The following is a 20,765-nucleotide window of genomic DNA, read 5'->3' on the forward strand; positions in this document are numbered from 1 at the left end:
ATAAATCTTTGTCTGCTTTTATTCCTTCCTGACTGATAAACCCTCTGAGGAGGTGTAGCTGAGCCCAGGTTGTGGAGACGAAAAGGACCCAACCTTTGACTCTAACAACTCTGGTTGTTAGAGCTCCAAGAAATACAGAGCCTGGGGCCTGAGAGTCCCCAAGTCGAAGTGCTGGGTAGTTGTGCCTCCCCAGCCTGGTCCCCAGCCCTTATCCCAGCTGCCAGGAGACACATGCAAATGAAGAGGCCAGTCATTCCAGGTTGAATCACTGTGTTTTACTAAGTGCCCAGGTCCACTGGGCATCTGAACTTAGCCCTGCGGCAGCAAAACTTTCCAGAACCATCTGCATGCGCCCCTGCTGCAGGATTCTGCCCCAGAGTTCCCCGCGAGCACACGTTGGCCCGCCCACACGGCACACACATCATCCTGTTTGCGTTGAGTAAGTTAGCATCTCAGCTAGTCCGTTAGAAAACTAGAGTTCATTCCCTGGGCGTCTATCCCTAGAAGACAGCGTTGTGTGCAGATGGCGGCACGCTGGCCCGAAGGAGGAGGCCAGCCGCTGTGGCCCAAGGGCACGTACAAAATGGTCAGGGTGCACATCGGTATGAAGGCATTATGAAATATTCTTTGGAGCATGAACAAAAGTGCAAAGACAGCCAAAGGCAACCGCGCAGATGGGGAAGCTGCGGCCGCAGCTGCGGCCGGGGGACAGGACTGCAATGGGCAGGTGTGGACTGGAAGCACAGGGTGCGCTGCACTGTATATGGAGCCATCCCAGGCAGATAGATGACGTCGAGGGGGTCACAGCTTTGAGCCCCTCCACGTGGGACTACTAGTGGCAGCTCATCATGCCAGCACTCCTCTCCAGTCGCAGGACCTGGAGGTGGAGTCCAGTGTCTGTATCAGGCAGAGGCAGGGCTGACCTTGGTGAATTTCCCTCAACATACATTAAGGCAACAACTCTGTAAAAGCCGGTCCAGGTTGGATGTGCGGTATAGTGATGTGCACTCCTGCCTGAGAATCCCAGAGACACAGCCTGGGGACTACCCCTTCTCTGACAGAGGGTTAGACACCAGGGAAGCTTCAGGGTGGGTCGTGGGACAGACCCAGTATCCTTTGTCAGCCAGGGTACCAAGGCCAGCATCAAAGACAGAGCTCTGAACAAATGTAAAACCCAGGATCCCCTGAATGTTTGCTGGGCCTCCTCCCTAGGGTGTAACCCTTTCTCTCTACCCCATTTCCTGGTGCCTCCCAAGACATGCTGCCGGAACTACCTCACAGACAAGCAAAATTCAGCAAACTGTGGCCCAGATTTGTTCACTTCCAGGGACACTGGGCCCCCTAGGCCCCAGGGCATGTGTTAAGCACATGTGAGGATTCCTCAGAAGGAAGAGGCCCTGGGTCTTCTCTAGAAATCTTCATTGCTGTCTTAATACCCCCTCTGAGAAGCTCTTGCCTCCTTAGCTCAGCCAGGGCACAGTAGAAGCCTAGGACAGCCAGACAGACTTGCCTGCAGACTTTCCCTGGACCTCTTTCCCCAAACCCTACATCCTATGCCCTGGGAGGTCTCAGGGGAGAAGATTGACCTCTCTGCTCCAGGGAAGCAGATGCCACATCAATGTTTGATTCCAGCCACACGAGCCTGGACTTCAGGGGTACCCTGTATAGATAATCTACTCTTAACTCCAACCTACCCTGTTGGGATACAAGATGCGCCAGACACCTCTGAGCCCCTACACAGTGGGCCCTACTATTCAAACATTTTTCATGTTTATTTCAAGAGGGTGTGGCCTTAGGGAAAGGCCTAAATGTTGCCCCACACATGTTGGGGTGTGAGCCGTGGGTAAGTGCGTTAGCCTCTACTCTGTGCACTGCTTACAGCTGAAAGACACAGCTGCAGTTTGTCAGAACTGCATCCCTGTCCCAGATTCTTACCTCTGGGGGAAGGTCTGAAGATATCTCTAGGCTCAACTCTTTCTACAAAAAGCAAGGGTGTTCTTCACAGTGCCCCTGATATAGGATAAACCCAGTGGGGGAGGCAGAAGGCAGGGTGACCCCCTCTTTCACATTCTGAATCTGGAGCCACCAGTTCAAGGGGAGGAAGAACCTTAAACCAGTGAATTAAAGGTGGAAGGAGGTCCTGGATGTATATCTCCTATGTCTAGGATCTGAGGATGAGTACAGTTTAGAGAGTCTCCTCCAAGGAGGCCCATGTAGTGTCTAGTGACTCCCCAGCTTCTAAATGGGGCTTTCCAGTGAGGTCCCTAAAAGCATGACCAAGAGCTAGCTTACAACCTCAAATAATCACTTGATCTGCCAAGACCACAGGTAAGACAGCAGATGGGCCCTCACCCCAGTATTCTGGCTCTGTTAGAGACGGAGTGTACTTTCTGGAGGCCACAATGGAAAGGGACAGAAAGTTAAGCCAGGAAATGCCAATCACAGCCTGGCACAATGAGGCAGGCATGTATACAGGAGGGAACTGGGAAATGGCCAATACCAAGATTAACCCAAGGCAAAGACTCATCTGGACCTCAGTAGGAACTAAGACTCCCCTCACCCTGACCTAGCCACACCCTCTCGGTACCTGCAGACAGCCACCATTTAGTACAGAGAAAGGGCAGTGTGGGAATTCAGTGGTCTCTAGGTGGACCCTACCACTGTTGCTCAGAAGTCCTAGATAACCAGGACTTCTACCCCAGTCAATGTTCAACATTTAAGAACATTCACCATTAATTCCTGTGCACCCTGCCTAAGCAGCTTCCGTCAAGAAGAGCTGAAGAGAAAAAGTATGTGTGTGTGTGGAGAGAGAGAAGCCTACATGTACGTGTGTGTACATTATGCAGACAGGTTACTCATACATGTGTGTTCACATATGTAAATATTCAGGTATAAAAGTGGGTACCTGCTGTATTAGGGTGTAGCCTATAAGCCTATATGTTCACATGTGTGTTCGTGTGTGTAAGTGTATGTGTAAATGTTATGTGTGGTCTGACAAACTGTCTGTAAGCTTGCATTTGCAAGTCTATAATAAGGAATACATGTTTGAAAGTATACTTGTGTGTGTGTATACTTAGGTGTGCATATGAGAATGTGGTGAGTTTTGTTGTGCACTTATGTGGATGCACATGTATGTCTAGTGTAATGGGCCTGTGCTGGTGGGCATGTGAAGAAATGCGTTGGGACAAATGTTTTCTGAGGAGAATTTTGCCTGGGGCAGCTGCTGGCTTTCAGCCATACTTGATCACATGTGCACCCAAGAAAGTGCAGATTTCTTGTAGGAGCCTTTGGCATCCACCCTGTCCTGCTTCTCTGTGGGTGGGGATACCAGGGCAGTGGACATTTGTGTTCCTCAAGCCTGGATCTGGGTCCCCTAAGAAAGGGCTCGGTCATCTCCCACATCAGGGCTTTCATGTCACCCCTTGAGATACACTCCCTTCGTCTGTGTAGCCAACACTGCAGATTTGACCAGGGTTCCTCGTTTGCAGAGAAGGCCATGCCTCCTTGTCTTGCTCTTGCTGTAACCCAAATAAGGACTGATAAATTCTGTGTGACCAGGGTTTCTGGGAAGGGGGTTCCTGTCCACCTTCTTCATCCCACAAAACTCCAGTTCAGGGTACACCAGGCTTTGGTATCCATGGCAGCTCTGGGGACAGGACTTGGAGCCATGTATGAGGCAAGACATGCTGTATGGAGCATGTAGAACAGATGCAAACCTCTCCCCCACATCCCCTGAAGCTGAGATAGCTACGGTCTTCCCGGGTCTAGGGGAGGAGTGTTCTGGCTGTTGTTTGTCCAGGCAGATGTGTCTGTCCCTCCGCTCTAGACTCTTCCTGTCCCGACACGGAGAGGGAGGTGTGCAGACGCAAGCTCAACTCACCAAGAGAAGGCTTGTGAAGGCATAGCTATTCACCTGCCATTCCCATATAGAAAGAGACGTCTCTCATACCAAGAAATTCTTGACTATAGCACTGCCTTGGAGAACCAATGTGCACATTTTGCAACAAACACAGGCTTCCAACTAGGATCCTAGCAGAGGCGCCCTGAGGTGAGATCCTAGTAGCCCTGACACGGAGGACATATAGGTTACAGCACACAACAGACATAGCTCTCCAAATACCCAGGTCCCTGGCAGAGACATGACTCAAGCTCTCCTCAGGGCTGGGGTACCCCCTGCTGAGCACAGGGCCCCCCAAAAGCTGCCTCTACCCCTGCCAGAACACACTTTTCAAAAGGGTGGGAGAACCAGATAGAGCTCTGTCCAGGCACGAACTCTATAGCACTTGCCCTCAGTGACCAGAAAAGCTGAGGGCAAGTGACTCTGGGGCCCCACCCAGAAATGTTATCATTCAATGCCAGGCACCTCTAGGCCAGATATTATGGGGCCACAACTGAGGGCTCTATTCTACCTTGTCTCCCCCTAAAGCTGACTGCTAGACGGTCCAAGATGGCCACTCACAGGATGGACAGAGATTACTCCTCACCAGAGTAGAGGACAAGGTGTTCCCAATTCCTCAAACGCCAAGGGGCTACAGACCAGGGACCTATTAGTGGATAAATGACTGGATGGCCAGCTTCTGTGGAAAGGATCCTTGACCAGGCTCAAAGGCCACGCTCTTGTGTAGAAAGAGATGGCAGTTTGAAGACGTCATGCCATTTGCCCTGCCTGAATCTGTAGAGCCAAGTGGGCAGCAGGCAAGGAGGCGCCCTGGCTAAGGACAGTGCTGGTCTGCTTTATCTGGTGGTTCTCTTGAAGTGCTGGCCACAGCCTGGAGGCCAGCGCCACACCAGGAAAGAGCAGAGGCCATGAAGTGTGAACTCATACCTCCTGAGCTACAGTGCCAGGGATGAGGCAGCTAGAACCTGCTGAGGAAACCCTTTCAGAAGTCTGTGAGTTGAGTCTTCCCCTAAGAGGTGGAACTCAGGGGAGTCTAAGAATTAATTCTAAGCTCCAAATTGGTCCCTAAGGCCTCACCCCTTCCTCAGCTCCAGGAAAAGGGTCCTGACCTAAGGATGGCTCCCATGAAAAGATCCACATGACCTGGAAGAGGGAGGAAGATGTTGGCAGCTCTCTAGCTAGGTTACTCAGGGATGAGGGGCATTACCCAACCACACGCAAACAGTGGGCCTGGTAACGCTTTACTGGGGCAGTCAGGGGTGGAGGGAAAACAGTCAGCTGTGGGAGTGGGTCGGTCCCAGCAACATACTATACCTCTGAGCTTCCAGCCTAAACTGAGAGACCCACAGGCCTCAGGACTGGCCATCAGCAGTAGACAGGCCTGCTTCATGGCTACCTCCCATGTACTTGCCAGGCCCCCACTCACAGGTGCTAACCATCACGCTGTCCCTCCTCACTCACAGGGCAATATGTCCCCCAGGAAGACTAGGCAGGGCTAGCTTTGCTGCCATAGGTAGCTCCCAGGGCCTCCAGGGCCCGGCCTCAACCTCCCTTTCCTGGTTGGAAAAGAACTATAAAATGTTCCTGTCTGTGCTAAGGAGCCCTGCCTCATCTCCACTCCACATGAACCCTGAGAGCCAGATCCCATGAGCATCCAGCCTCACAACCCACACTACTCTATGTCACTCTGTCACTTTAAGAAAGGCCCTGGAACTCCAGTTCTAAAACTGAACACGAGTGGGCGTGGCATGGGGGCCAGCAGCCCAGCCCAGACTCACTTCCTGGGCCCTGCCCAAGCCACATCTCCAAAGGGGCCCTCACCAGTGGCAGAGCGTGGGGGTGGCCCACATGGTGTGCAGAGGTCTGAGTCTGTGTCAGACTCCCCCTCTGCAATGTAAGGCCTGACCTTGGCGCACGGCGCCACAGCTGCGTAACAGCTGCCCAGGGCATCCAGGTTCTCCTTGGACTGGGAGATACTGAAGCCGCTGAAGGAGCGCTCCAGCTCCTCGTGGTCCACCGAAGGGATGGAGATGGACGTGTCGCTATCCCGCAGGGCAGCCTCAGAGGGCCTGCAGGCTGGGGTGCCCTCCAGCCTCAAGAACTCGGTACTGGCTCTGTTGCCCCCACCGTAGGCAGACAGTGACCGCTCGTGTGCAGGGGGTGGTGGGATGCGTACCAGTGAGCCGTGGTCTCCCACGGGGGAGGTGCCATGGCGCTGGTGGCTCTGCTGCCATGAGGTGGATGGAGGACACTGGGCAGCGGGGATGGCTGGGGGTGCGGCGTAGTTCCTCTGGCCCGTAGAGCTGGTGGAACGGACGATCTTAATGATACAGCCATGCTTGTCTGCATGGTCGCGGCTGTCCTCTGGGCTGTGGTAGGGTGGTGCCGGCTCAGGCTCCTTGGCCCCAAAATAGGCCTCTGTCTCTGCTGGTGGGATGCCCATTCTCTGTGTATAGATGCTCACCAGGAAGTCTATCTTCTTTTCCATGGACAAGACCTGCAAGAATGGCAGCTGCTGGGCTGGGCTTTTGAGGAGAAGACCCAGGATGTACCCAGGTGAAAGGGGGCAGAGGAAGGGACCCCGGAGCTGCCCTTCCTCTACCCAAGACTGCAACAGCTCAGACTCTGAGCTTACTGGCCAGTGTGTGCCTGAGCTCAGGCCAGTCAGCTCATAGAAGGGTCTCCTGTGGTCTCCTAAGGATCCATTTCCTGGAGAGTAGGGATGGGAAATGGGGAAAACGGAAGTGGGTGGGGAGCAGGGGAAGAAGGCCACATACAACTTCTGGCAAGTTCTACAGTGATTGCCTCTCCTAAAGGACCCTCAAATGCAAATCATGACCAACGGTTACCCCTCTAGGCATTTCCAAACTCCAGATACTGACTATGGGAGGAGAAAGGCTGCAAGATCACAGGATTTCACAGGGAAGCGGAGGCATCCTGCGCTGGAGGCATCCTGCACTGGAGGCATCCTGCACTGGAGGCATCCTGCACAGCTCTGCCGTCTCCTACTGCATCTACCCTTATGCCTTGGTTGCTCAGCTATAGGTGAACTAAATGAGACTGGGAGACAGCAGAGGCCATTCCCCTCCCAAGCCTCTCCCACCTGTTTCTCCACTTTCCCAAGCCGTCCCATCATGCTGGGGTCTTCGGGCAGCTCCGTTTCCGCTGGGCCTTTGGTGCGGTCCTTGTCCGTTATTGTTGGGCCCCGCCCCACAATCTGGTCCACTCTAGCAGGAATAGAGACCCAGCCCCCAAATATGAGTTTGAGAAGGTGTGATCAGGCTCCTGCCCCTTCTTCCTGGGCTAACCCACAGCCCCCCAGATCTGGGCTCCAAGCCCTGTCCAGAGCCGACCGGGGGGCAGTAGGTGCCAGTCAGATGGACACTGGTGCCTCGTGATCTCAGGTCGCCTTCTGATACCTTGGGTCCTGTTTCCTATCTGTTCCATTCCCGTGGGATCTGGCACATTAACAAGGAGTAAAGGAAAATGTCTCCCCAGGGCCCACTCCCCGCTCTTCCTAGCACAACTCTCATCAGTCCTGCCTCGTAGCTCTTCCTAGGCCTTGACTGGTCTCACAGCAAACTGAGGCCCAGGGGAGCAGAGGTGGTTGGTGGGCATCCAGCCAAGGGACCAGAGTAGGAGAGGTTGTGTCTCTACCCAAGTACCCCACTCCCAGACAGCTTCACTCCAGCATTAATGTGCTTGGACCCCAACGGGTATGACGGGGGCAGTGTTAAATGTCTGCAGCAAGGACAACAGAAGCGGTGAGTGTCAGCTCCATGCATCAGGACAAGGGAGAAGGAGACAAAGGCCACACAGGAAACTGCCAGAGTACAACCAGGGGAGAGATGAGTCCGGCCAATAGGTCTTTGTGAAGTTGAGGTGGGGAGGGGGAGTAATGTGCACACGAGTGTGCTGATGCATGCAAGTGTGCTGCATGTGTGCTCACATGTGGGGGCATGCTCACACCCATGTGAGTGAGTGTGTGCACTTGTAAGTGTTGGGCAAGATGAGAAATTCAACTGAGACAATCAGTAAAGATGCCATAATACCAACAAGAAGGGAAGGATTGGGTTCCTCTCTGCCAGTGTGGCACTGGCAGACCCATGATGTGTTACAAATGTAGGGCAGTGGCTGGGCTGGTGAGTGTCACAAGGGTGAGCATGGGCCCGGATCTGCAGGCCACTTAAAAATAAAGAACCTGCGTAGAGCTCATAGGCCCAACGCACCCAGAGTATGCCTGAGCAAGGGGCCTCGAGCTGAGCCCTGTAGCTCACACACAGAGCACACTCCAGTAGGCACGTGTCAGCAGGTTCCCCCTCTACTTTCTACAAATTGGGATGCCCTGCCTGCTTTTGTGGCAACTCCAGAGGAAGGATCAGACTTGATCAGCCAGGGGCAGCCTCTGCATGCTCCACTGGGCTCATGCTGGGCTCATGCAAAAGAGGGTGGGAGGGATGGCAGGAGGGACCTTCTGGCTCCAAGCAGATGTCGGTGGCAATGGTAAGGGAACAGGTTCCCTGATGTCCCAGTGTCCACATGGTCCAGGCACAGGTGCACAGCCCCTTCACTCCTGCCACATGACGAGCCGTCTGCCTGGTGGACCTCAGGGTGGGCCTCAAGTTGCTTCAAGGTAGCCAGGCAAGAGTCCTCTAAGGACCTTGTACCACCTCCTTCCCCGAGGTTCAGGCTGGGGCATCAGATTTAATCCCCCAGATGCTTCTCACCTCTTGAGTTAAGACCTTTCCTGAGTGTCTGTAGCTGCAACATAGGAGGAGGCCAAGGGTGTTCTGAGATGTATGGGGCTTTCCCAACCCATGGCCTGGATGATCAGCTGCCATAACTGGCAGTAAGACCCATGGGTCTAAATGGACCTCAGTCTTATTGGCAGATAGTGTCTGTCATAGACCCCTCTAGTCTGGATGTCATCTGATCCTGAGCTGTTCCCTACCTGCTCCCTCAGGGTCCATCTCTCATGAACTGATATGCTTATCATATTGACCTTTGACCTCATGAGCAACAACCCTGGCCCAAGGAGTGGACAGATGCTATACCTGCCAGTTCCATTTTCCAAATTCTCTGAGCTTCCCAGCTTCTATCCCCAGCTGACAGACAGGGAAGTGTCTATCTCCCTTCCCTGTGTCTGATCCTGAGAGGTTTACTTTTCCTAAACAATCATGTCTGCCAGAGGGAGACAGGGAATTATATGCATGGTCCCAGGTTAGCCAGAAGACCTTGAAGCCCGTATTAACCACATCTTTTGCTATCTGACTGTTTCCTGGCCCCAGTCTGCCATCCATCAATCAACTGAGGGGCAGGGTAAAGTGGGTTGTTATCTTTCTTATCAATGACATCAATGATAGCGGCAACTTAACACCAGAAATGACAGAGCCATCATGGTGCTGGAAGACCTGTGGGGATTTTCTCATTTACTTCTGGCCCCCAGCAGTGTTGAGAATTGAACCTAGGGCCTTACACATATCTGGCATGTTACCCTGGGCTAAGTAAACACAGACTACTGCTCTAACGCTCAGCTACATCCCCAGACTTCATACACTCTTCAGGCAGGTGCGTGTTACGTCTAAGAAAGGGGACCAGGGGAGCACCCCTCTGCTTTTATCTATTTAGAGCCAAGGTCAGGACCTTGTACATGGTGGTCACCCTAGGAATGAGCAGGTGTGAAGGGCCTGAGCTGGCCAAGCTTACAATGCCATATATCCATTGAGGTCCCCTACTTCAGCAGCCTTAGCAGATGTCACGGAGAAATCCATGGAAAGGCAATCCCTGTAGATGGAGGACTCAAGGCACTGCCTACCAGCCCTGGCAAGGAGTAGCCTTTTCCCTGACATGCCCTTTAGGAAGAGAGAGAACCTGAATGTACCCTGCCTTATGGGAAGAAAAATGCAAGGTGCTGCCATCATGCGGCCTGGAGCAAAGGGGCTGCCATTCACAGACAGGGCGGGAGGAGGCAGTGCATCCTAACCTAGGTGAGTATTGGGGTGACTCTCTCGAAGGGGCCGTGGGTCCTTTGGTAGGGTACTTCTTGTGCCGGGGAGTTGAAGGGGGTGGGGGGCCCACAATCATATCTATCCTGGCAGCGTAAACAAGAAGAGAGACACCAGCGGAACACATCATAAACACCTCAAGGCGAGTTGTTGGACATGCATAGAAACAAGGAACTTGACAACAGTGACTCTTCTGAAAAACATACTCAAAACAGAACGGTGGCCCCACACTCTGGCCCTCACATCTGCCAAGCTTTCCCCATATCCCAAGCACTGTCCAGCCTGCCCAGTGGACTTCAGGTAGAGTACAGGATGGATTGGTGCTGAGAACTAAGTCCCAGAACGGGCCTCTGCAGCTTCGGAGCAACAGGACCCTGCATCGGAGGCCAGACGCACACACAAATCCTCATTAGCAGTCTGTTTTGTCTGTTTCCCAGACAGAACAAGAAGGAAAAGGGAACTGTGGAGGGGAAGCGACTGTAGAGCAAAGAGTTGTGGGGATGGACATGGGGCTGGGCTAGAGACTAGGGATTCTCACTCACCCACAAACGGCACATGCACAGCGTCTACTCTGGGGAAGCCAGTAAGAGGCCCCGGCCTGAGCTGGACTACATCTCCCTGACCTTCACTTATGAGAGCACTTCATGACCTAGAAGCCCTGCCCCTGACATTGGCCATAGCTGCAACTTTCTGTGAGTCCCCAGGCTGTCTCTAATGTCCTTACCATCTGCCTACCCAAAATCCATGGTCTACTTCCAGGCTTTAAGAGCAGGGTGTGTCCCACCTTAGGAGACAGGCCCTCACAGAAGTCACAAACACTCATGTGTGTGAATGACGTCTGTGGTTAAGGGTATGTGCCTAGGAACATGGGAAGTGGGGGCAGGCTGGAAGAGTTGTGAACATAGGCTGTGCACACACATGTGCACTCCTGCAATTGGGGAATACACACTTACATGAGTTGTGCATCTGAGGATATGTCCCTGTGAGCATGTTGAGGGTGGGTTCAGACAGTCGTGGACATGGGGTCTGTGTGTGTACACCTGCACATGTTGAATGCATGTATGTGTGGGTGGACTCAGGCCTTACTCATGGGTATACAATGCATGTATATATAACTTCTGGAGTAAGCTATTCTCACACACAGATAATCCAGTGGGTCGCTTTGATGTACTTCCTACTCAAAAAGTAGAACCCCACTACAAGGGAGTAGATGGTGTATCTAGGAGGAACAGTTCTGGGGTCCCTGGTCACCGCCTAGCAGCGCCCACAGAAGCCCCATGTTTTCATCTTGTCACAAAACTCTCCCTTAACAGCATGTATATGCATAACACACACGTGCACACACATACATAGCACAGCACGCGGTGCTCAAGCGTACACCCACACACTACATGCACATTTGCACACATATATGCACACATGCATGCACTTGAGCAGACACATGGGTATATTCAGATGCCCACACCTATACACATTCACACATGTGTATACATATTACATGTGGACACACACATACACACACTTGCCACCAAGTGCGGGTGAGTGGAAGAGAAAAGGGAGGGGCAGAAGAAATACTAAAAACAGACAGTGTGAAAACACAGCGGAAAGCAACAAGAAGCCAACAAGGTGAGAAGAGACCTCCAAAGCTGGTACTGGCCCTGTTCCGCACACCTGTCACCCAGCCCTTGGTGCCCCTTGTGCCATGCCTGGTTCTGTCCCGGAGGGCCCTGTTCATGCCCAGACTGGACAGGCAGGGGCTCTTGCCTGGACTGCAGGCTCTTGATGCGGGACAACATATCCAAGTGTCCAGCCGAGTATTGTTCGATGACATCCATCACGTCATATGGGCGCAGACTCTCTTTGAACTTTCGCTTAGATACCAAAAACCGCATAACACTGCAGGGATGGATAGATCATGAGTTCCAAACAGAGGCTATACTGCCAGGGGCCAGTTCCCATATCCCCCTACCTGTCACCTCAAAGCAGCTCTAAGACCACAGTCCCTGGAAAGTAGTATCCATCTCAACTAGGCCACCCACTCACCCTACCCCACTTCATCCTACTCAGTGCTCAGTCTCAAGACAGGTCCCATCCTCCTTGGAACCACTGGTATGGGGCAGTTGTTGATTGTCTGAAAACATCCCCTGCCTTTGTCCCCCATTTCATCCATACAGTCAGGGGCTCTCAGGTCTAGCCAGCTCTATCAGGGCTCCCTGGCCCTCTGGGAACAAGCTGACAGATACAGAAGCTGGAATAGGCAGGGCTCCTCCTCTAGACTCCCTGTGCTTTCCCAGGCCCATGGCCTTTGGTGGCTTGGCCGCGGAACAGGGCCCTCTCATGCAGACTGAGCAGGGCTCCCCTTACCACACAGCTCTGATGCTGACTTTGAGGCCAGGGGTAAGATCTTCCGTCACAAACTCGCAGTTACAGCTCTTGTTGTCCTCCACGATGTCCTCCCCAGGGAGGCTTGCTTCTAGGTGGAAGGGAACACAGGCTATGAGCAGACAATCATGACGGGATCCTCAAGGGCCACTCAGGCTTTCTCCAGGATACCCCTTCGATGCCTCGGAGTGTTTCCCCCCACCCCTGTGCCTCTCTTTAGCTCTCCTTTCTCAGTGTCTTCTCCAAAAGCTATTGCCTGGACAACACGAGCGTTTAAAAGGATATCCCTGCCAACAGATAAGTGGATAACCACATTGTGGTCACTGTCCAGGCAAGAAATGAAGAAAGCCACGACACTTGACAACATGAACGATCCTTGGGGACACCATGCTCAATGTGACATGGCCACCATGGACCATGTGAGGCTCAATATCACGTGACATGCACAGACTGGAGGTAGAGAGAAGTAGGCATGGAGCCCAGTGCTGGACTAGAGAGAGCCAGGGTGATGGCATTACAGGGTAGGTCAGCACTTTTTCATTACCTGCAGAGGTGGCAAGTAATGAAATTACGTGATGTCAGTGAATGCTATGTGTTAAAGTGGTTTGTCTTGCATGACATCACTTAAAAGAGTAGGAAGGGGGAGCTCCCTGCGCCAAGAGATATCCATTTGTGCCCTAAAGCCAAGTACTGATGTCCTTCCCTCAGCAGCCGCCAGCCTTGGGGAAGGTAATGCTGTGCTGACCCACCTTCTGAGTTCTGCCGGGATGCAGCACCCTTGATGCGGAAAGCCTGGCGTGCACGGCTGCGGTCACCAAAGCTCCAGCTCTTGGGCACCTTGCTTGGGCTGTCGTCGAGACTCTGATCTGCACTGGGGGACCGCCGGACCGTCTGGGCCTGGGGAGATCCCTTCCCCTTGGCAGCCATGCCTCGGGGGCTGGAGAAGACACGATCTTTCAAACTGACCTTCTGACTGTTCCCAGGGTAACGGACCAGTGGACAGAACGGGCAGACAGACAGACACACAGAAAAACAGCAAGAGAAATCACTCTGGAAATAACAAGTCACAGTTGCAAGTCTCTTTGCAGCTGATGCCCGCCCACAAGCCAGGAGGGATATGCAAGTCCAGAGAGTAACCAACCACACTGAGGGCAGGGAGCAGTGACTGGTGAAGCACAGGGTGTAGGTGAGGAGCCGCACAGGTGTGGCCAGAGCTGGGAAGGCAACTGCGGGACTCCTAAATTACACTGCAAGGTACCAGGGCCCTCTCCACACTGTCCTGTCTGTTTCTCCTAGACACCCCTAGACACACCTAGAGACTGGATCTCTTCCCTGGACCTTTGTGTGTACTAGTGCAGCTAACAACTTCCTCTGTTGCCCATCCCACCTGCCCCTAGAGAGCCCCAACCATCATTGTATCTCCTGTCCCAGGATCATCAGAGATCAGGACTACAACTAATGTGTCTAGATCCACCTTAGCCCCAGCATTTTCTGATCCAGACCCCTCCTCTAGGATGTTTTTAGGTAGACAGCAGGGATGAGGTTATTATGAGGTTAGGCTTTGACTATTACAGGACTGTTTGTCCCAAGCCTTGGCCCCAGATGACGGCTATAGAAATGGAGAGATGATAGCCAGCCCCTAATCAAAGCTGTTTCCCACTGGGTTGCTGTCTCCAAATTAGAAGGTCCTAAGACCTCCTTTACCCCATGTTTCTTCCTAACCCCCAGAGTTCAGTGGTTCACTATGATCTGGAGAGCAAAAGACAGCAGGTCTGTGAGTATCTTGCTCCAGGAAGAGGTGGTATCCACCCTCATTCTGAGGACAGTGAGCCTCTGTCCAGGTCAGCTACTTTTCCCATTGATGATTCCACCATTGCTCCAGAGGCAGGAAGTCTCTTGTGAAGTGGGACTCACTTGTTCAGCCAAATAGGAGCCATAGACCTTCCCAGGGTAGCTTCAGACGTGGCCCATGACAACATCTGGCAGTACTGAGGGTAACTCCAAGAAAGTTGCAATGCTCAGTATTGCTTATCAGTGCCTCAGAACCAAACTTCACACCCAGACACAGGGCCCCACGAGGGGCCACCAGCCAGAGGGACGTGTCCAGCAGCATACAACACAGAGTTGACTATACAAAAGAAGATGGCCACGGTGCTAAGTCCACCCATCTTGTGGATGGGACTGGTGGTCCTCCCAAACCCACTTGGACAGTAGGCAACCTGGGAACCCATCTGTGCCTGCTCAGACTCTCCAAAGAAGAGGAAGGAAGAAGAGGAAGCCAGGGGCACAAAACCCACACAGGGAAACTGAGGCAGCTTCAAAAATATCCTATGTCCCGGGAGCATCAGGAGCCAGTGGCATCTGCTAACTTTGGAAAATAGTGCAGAGTCTAGACTTCTGTGTGCCACGAAAACACCAGAGGCCACACAACAGACAGGTGGTGGCCAGGGACACGTAGAATCCACATGACTTTCTGACCCTTTTCTAAGTAGAAAGTTCTAGTTGGATTTAAAGAAGACTGGATATTCAGGGGTTTGTGGCTTCTCAATGTTCTTCTCTCCACCTGTGGGCCCTTTGATCACAGGAACTATTGAAGACCCAAGATTATGTGTCTTTCACAGTCCACCTGGGGTAGGCGAGGTAGAAGCTAGACTGAGGAAACACACACTTCCCAGTAGCACTCAGGAAGGGAAATGAGCCTGGTGTTGACCATCCTGAGCCAAGTCACAGAGCTGACTTCCTGATGGGGTCCCAGGACTCACTCAATGCTGCAACAACTTACGGTCAGTTTACATTTAACTCTGGCTGTTGTGTGGAGTGAGGGGCAATGGCTGGTGATGGCAAGTCAGGTTCTTACTGCCTTCCGACCCTTGGCCTCTGCGAAGGGTTGCAACAAGAAAGACTGAACAGGTCTCTCCAAGCAGGTCACTCAAAGTCAGCCACCAGAAGAAGTTATCGACCATGCAAACCCAGGCCTGGACTCTAGCCCTACACAGGACCACAGCCCACAGCAGATTGGTAGCTTCCAGGAAAGAGACCCTACCCTTAGTCTCAATTCTTCTACCTGCAACTCTCCACACTGTCCCCTCCTCTGAAGGAGGTTCTGACAGAGAAAGGGACAAAGTTGATTGTCATTGCCAGGACACTGAGTCCCCACACAGTCTTCCACCTCTCTAGGGCCTGGATAGAGGCCCTGGGTAGACCTTAAGGGACTCCCTCTCACCCCCCAAGCCACCAAGCCAAGATCAAAGCAAGCATCATGTAGGAAGGCCTCCAGAGTTTTCCTTAAAGCCCCAGCAAGAGAGCCCATGAACAGAACTACCCAGTATGTGAGGGGCACGACACCAGCCAGAGGTCAGCTCAGGAAGAATGTGGAAAGCAAGCAAACCCCAGCCTTGTGCTTCATCTCACACTCTCCAGAGTGAAATTCAAAAGGAAACCAGCCGTTAATGACCTTTGCCCTAGTCAGTGCATGGGCTCAGCAATGCAGGGAGCGAGCATCCACAGAGAACTGCCCAGCTGTGCCTGGACCGAGGATGCCCAAGGGACAGTCCACAAGAACACAGAGGCCAGGGCTGACTTCGGCTGGGCTCCTGCAGGCCCATTCTTCCTAGCCCTTCTGGTCTTCAAGCAGCCTGGCTTTAGCCTCTGTCCTAAAGGTTCAACCTGTGGCCAGAAGCACCTGGACACATATGCTGTGGACAAGCAAGGCAGCTTCAGCCAGGGCCTGAGCAGGCTGCCTCTCAGGGCAGTCCAGAGACCCAGCTCCCTGTCTGCAGCTACAACGTTCTCCCCACAAGCACCCGCCTCCAGCACACAGAGCCAGCAGAGAGGCCCGTGGGGTGGGGAGGTGGCCCTCAAGCCCCTCTCCCAGTGGAGAAGGACACGGAGCATGCACAGGTGCAAATGCACGGCATGCTGCTTGGCACAGCTGGACACATGCACATGATGGGGGCTCCCCCATGCGGGGGCCACCACAGCTGCCTGAATATGGCTGGGTTGTTCCAGCTAGGAAAGGGACAGGCACGGGAGGGCAACCAGGAGGCAGGGGCCCCAGAGCAAGCAGGACAGATGCCTTCATACATGGACAGCAGACAGGGGAATGGAAAGGGAAGGGTGTACTCAAGGTGCAAAGGGTTTGGAGGCTTTTCAGCATCCCTTTTCCAGTCTTCCCTAAACCAGGCCTGCAAATCAGAAGGGAGAGACATGGCCTTTGGCTTTTGGGGGCCCCGAAGAGCCCAGAACACAGCGAGCTGCCTCCCTCAGTGAGGTGCCGGCTAAGGGTCGGTCCTTAATGCCTAGTAGAGGTAACAGAGTGGCCGGCCCCAGAGGAAATGTTCCCTGAAGGACATTGTTTCTACATCAGTAACCCTGGCCAGCCAACCCCCTGCTCTGGCAGGAGGGGGCTCTGTCTAGAGTCAGAGGCCAGGCGCCCAGCTCTGCCCTGTGTTTAGGCATCGAGGGACTCAGAGCTGGGTGGGCACTGTGCCGGCTCATCCTGAACCTCTAGTAAGCAGGGAGGGCAGGGGCGTGCAGCGTGGTCAGTCCGTGCGAGCATTGCGTGGTACCTAGAGTGTCCGGGGCAGCATCCACACAGGCACCCTCGGCACGGTCTGCCTTTACTGGAAATGAGGAGAGTATAGTTAGTCCTGGGGCGGGTGACAGGACTGGAACAGAGAGCAGGTAACTGAGGCGCTGTGACCACCCAGGGAGTTCAGGCTCACAGTCCTCCAGCCGCAGTGTTTGTGTCTGAGCGGGGACAGCAAGAAAGGGGAGCGCGCAAAAGTCTTCTGCTGCCTGGGAATGAAAACGGTTCTCTATTTTTGGAGAAAAAGAATCCCTGTGGTTTTTTCCTCCAAAAATACCCTTTCCTTCCAAAGCCAGAGTGTGGGTTCATGTTTTAAGAGATGTATTATTTTTTGCTATACTCATGCCAACAAAAATAATAATAACAATAACACATGAACCGAGATGCTACAGGGGGCCAGATGTAGGTAGAGATAGTCTGGAAGGTGACCACTGCAAAGCATGCGCCTTTTAGGGAGGGAAAAATATGCCATTTAGCTTCACAAACCAATTGGCAAGCGGCGAGGGTTTGCCACACCAGCCTGGAATTTGTCAGTAGTGGGCTTTGATTTATTCAGGAGGCAATGGCTGCCCCCAAGTAGAAGGAAGCTCAAGAGAAGAGGCTTGGGGACATAGCCATGTTTAGAACGACTGATCAAGTGTATTCATCTGGGGTTCCGTGAGTCCACTTTATTGCCATGGCCTGAGCTAACAGAGTGCCAAGGAGAAGCCTTAGCAAAATCCCAGAAAACAGTGACCCTGTCCAAGAATCTCCCAGGCTCTTGAGATTTGTTTTGCATTAGAACATGAAAAAATGTTTACGTTTAAAAAAAAAAAAAAAGGAAGGAGGGGAAAAAGGAAGGGAGGGAGGGAGGGAGAGAGAGAGAAAGAGAGAGAGAGCAAGAGAGTGCCAGCAGACCTCTGAGGTCAGCCTGGTCTATAGCACCAGGACAGCCAGGATTAAGCAAAGAAACCATTTCTTGGAGAAAAAGAAAAAAGAGAAAATTACAAAAACACTTCTTCTACCCTGTCCCCTTCCAGGCCCTCCTTCTTTCTGTATAGTTAAAATAGCACATCACAATTTTGTCCCTGAGAAACCAACATATAGGACCATCTCAAAGCAGACACAAACAAGCCTGAGGAAGAAAGTGCCCAACAGTCCATTTTCCCACCACACACTTACTCAAGCACAGCTGTCTGTGTCGCTGACTGCACAAGCCTTCCCACTTACGCACAAAGACACACGGCTCTAACAGGCAGAATTTAGAATTCTACTGGAAATTAGAATTGGAGCTGGGTTCCAGAGAGCACTCTGCTGACCAGATAGGCTGAGATGGTTCTGAAACTGTTCATGCAGGCCTCTGAGCACCCGGAAGACATCTGCCCAAGCATCCCCATAGGCTCCATGTTCTAGGTAGACAAGTAACTTTGGGCTCCTCAGACATTCTGGAGATGCAGGACAAAGGCTGGATGCTTGCAGCTGACTTACTACTGGGTATTATCATCTGCAGTAGTCTCCGTAACTTGACCCAGGGTTGAACAGCCTGCTAAGCAAGTGAACATCTAGCTCCTTGGACCCTGGCCCCCAATTCCATCCTGGTAACAAAAGGCAGAGGTGGTCCATTTCCAGCACCTTTGACATACGTCCCTTTACTCCCCGGCTCTATGGCTTCTTGAGAATCCTGGGCCTGAGGCTCAGGTCTGCTTGCTATAGAAACCATGTCTGATAGTTGTGTTGTCTAGTTTGGTAGCCACTGACCACTGAGACTCAAATTCCAGCTGTGTCCATTTTAACCAATGTAGTATGTGGCTTGTCATTCTTGTCTGAGAAGACACGGCTTGAGAGCCTGACAAGATTTGGGGATAAGGAAGCTGTCCTCCATAGCCTTCTCTGATTGGTGGGTACCTACAATTTGGGCTGGTGTGACCATTCCCTCTGATGCCATTTTTTTCTGCTCCATCAGCAAAGTGAAGCTAGATATTATCTGCAAAATGGTTGGCTAATCTCAATTACAGGCAGATGCCAACTGGCCAGCCCATGAGGATGCCAAGCCCAGTGTAGCCCACAGACACTGGCTAAGGCCAGACAGAGCAGATGGGCACCAAGACACACAGACACCTCCATCTGTGAAGAACACTGGACCTGTATGGACAAGAAGGGCAAAGCCAGGGCTAGAGGGTTCCTTTAGGCACAGGATAGGAGACGGTGAGAAAGACGACAGCCCACAAAGGACAGTCACAACAACTATGGTCACAAAAAACACTGGTACAGCACAGGCCTGAGCTCCCACCTGCCCTGGCTCCCCTGACCCAGATGCCCCCAGTGTTTATAGCCTAGTCACATAGGTCTCCTCAGGAACAAACCACCCTATGCACCTTCGTCATGAGGCACAACACACCAAGAAGGTACCTTTAGGTAGCTGAGGGAAAGGTCCCGGGTTCACACCACCCACTGGCCCAGAAAGATAATGTCAGCTGGCCCTGCCAGGAAAAGTGTAAGGTTGTGTCCAGAGCTGGACAGAAACATGGCCACTGACTCCTGCTAGATTGGCTGAGTCCAAGGATAGCAAGACTCTGGAAAGCCAGGCCTGCCCCTCCCCCACTTAGCATTTAGACAAGAGCCCAGGGATAGGCTCACACCACTATCTGTCTCCTAAGTAGCAGTTTCCTGTGTACTCCCTATGTTCTTGGTGCTAAAGAGGGGGGTTAGCTGCTCCTGGAAGAGGGTAGAAATATTACCCACCCTCCATTACCTGGCCAGCAGGTATACATCCTAATGAAGGAGTAGGGGTCCTCACTGACAGAAACTGCTCCTCACTCCCTCAGCACTTAGCTCTCCAGGTTCCCCAACCTCCTTGAGGAGCCCAGTGTTTGTGCAAAGAACCTGTACACCCTTCCCAGGGATGACAAATCTGCTGCCTCAGCTGAGCATTTTGGGAGCAGGGTGTCCTGGAAGGTAGTCACTAGCTCTCAGGGAAGGGTGTAGAGGTACAGGCAGGCAGGGGCCACTGACACGCGGGTAAGACAGAGGAGTGGCAGGGCGGAGAGCAGGGGGGCCACGGAACATACCGGTGAGCCAGGGGGCTCCCGTGGGTCCTCACCTTGAGTCCTGCTTTCAGGGTCAGCACCTCATCCCAAAAGACAGAGCAGACGAGAAAGGGGCCCAAGAAGGGCAGTAACAGTGATTAAAGCACTTGGGGGCAGCAAGATTTTCCAGATGGGGGCAGAAGAGGAAGAGAGAGAAAGAGAGAGAGAGAGAAAGGCTGAGACGAGACTCGCGCAGAGAGTGCTAACGCTATGGCAACAAGCACAAGGAGCCGCTAGAGACCAGAAGCCTCCTGGGCAACTTGTTCCCAGTCAGGGCGCAAGGGCCAGACAGTCAGAGCAGTGTGGAGCTGAGACAAGAAGCCTCCAGACCCATCACCATCAGGGAGGTCTCGGTCCACCTCCGGCATAGCCCTGGTGTACATAACCAAAGTGACTCCCAGTCCCAGGGTCACTGGAAATAGTGTTGAGAGAGGGGCAGACCAGAGTAGCCATGGTAGACAGTGAGGAGTTGGAGTGGGTACCCCTGGGCACAGTGAGGCTGTTATACTCTCCTGTTTCACCTACACCAAGGCCAGGTGAGGCTAGCTCTTTTACCTCCACATGTCAATAACCAAGACTACACTACCATCTCTTTTCAGTTATTTTTCTTAGTGACTAGGGTTTGCCATCATTGGCTGTCCCTTTAGCTGATTTGGGAAGCCTTGCCAGTCTTTGCAATTCAGGACACCACCTATAAACGCTCCTTTTGCGGGATGGGAGAGGACAGTGTCGTTCTCTGATGGACAGAGAAAGGGTTCAGCCTAATTCCACCTTCCCCTGGATAACAGCAGTTTTTAGATACTCTAGATAATCTTGGTATCTGGGCA

The 20,765-nt window shown here is 52.7% G+C and overlaps 1 protein-coding gene across 19 annotated transcripts in view; it reads right to left on the bottom strand.

Moving 5' to 3' along the window:
- Positions 1 to 253: 253 nt before the first annotated feature.
- Positions 254 to 20,765, bottom strand: part of Kcnq2 (potassium voltage-gated channel subfamily Q member 2) — a 58,520-nt gene continuing 38,008 nt past the window's right edge. For 2 of the 19 annotated variants that reach the window (XM_076930392.1, XM_076930389.1), the window contains 7 exons: positions 16,854 to 16,907; positions 13,035 to 13,258; positions 12,268 to 12,376; positions 11,668 to 11,799; positions 9,882 to 9,989; positions 7,002 to 7,125; positions 254 to 6,395 (listed from right to left, as the gene is read on the bottom strand). In XM_076930392.1, the coding sequence (XP_076786507.1) occupies positions 5,673 to 6,395; positions 7,002 to 7,125; positions 9,882 to 9,989; positions 11,668 to 11,799; positions 12,268 to 12,376; positions 13,035 to 13,258; positions 16,854 to 16,907 (1,474 nt within the window). In that variant the 3' untranslated portion in view covers positions 254 to 5,672. Of the gene's footprint in view, positions 6,396 to 7,001; positions 7,126 to 9,881; positions 9,990 to 11,574; positions 11,800 to 12,267; positions 12,377 to 13,034; positions 13,259 to 16,853; positions 16,908 to 20,765 lie in introns of all 19 variants that reach the window. The other 17 variants (XM_076930396.1, XM_076930395.1, XM_076930394.1 and 14 more) reach the window with 13 other exon arrangements.

The sequence above is a fragment of the Arvicanthis niloticus genome, chromosome 2 (genome assembly GCF_011762505.2).
Source record: "Arvicanthis niloticus isolate mArvNil1 chromosome 2, mArvNil1.pat.X, whole genome shotgun sequence".
NCBI classification, from domain to species: Eukaryota; Metazoa; Chordata; class Mammalia; order Rodentia; family Muridae; genus Arvicanthis; species Arvicanthis niloticus.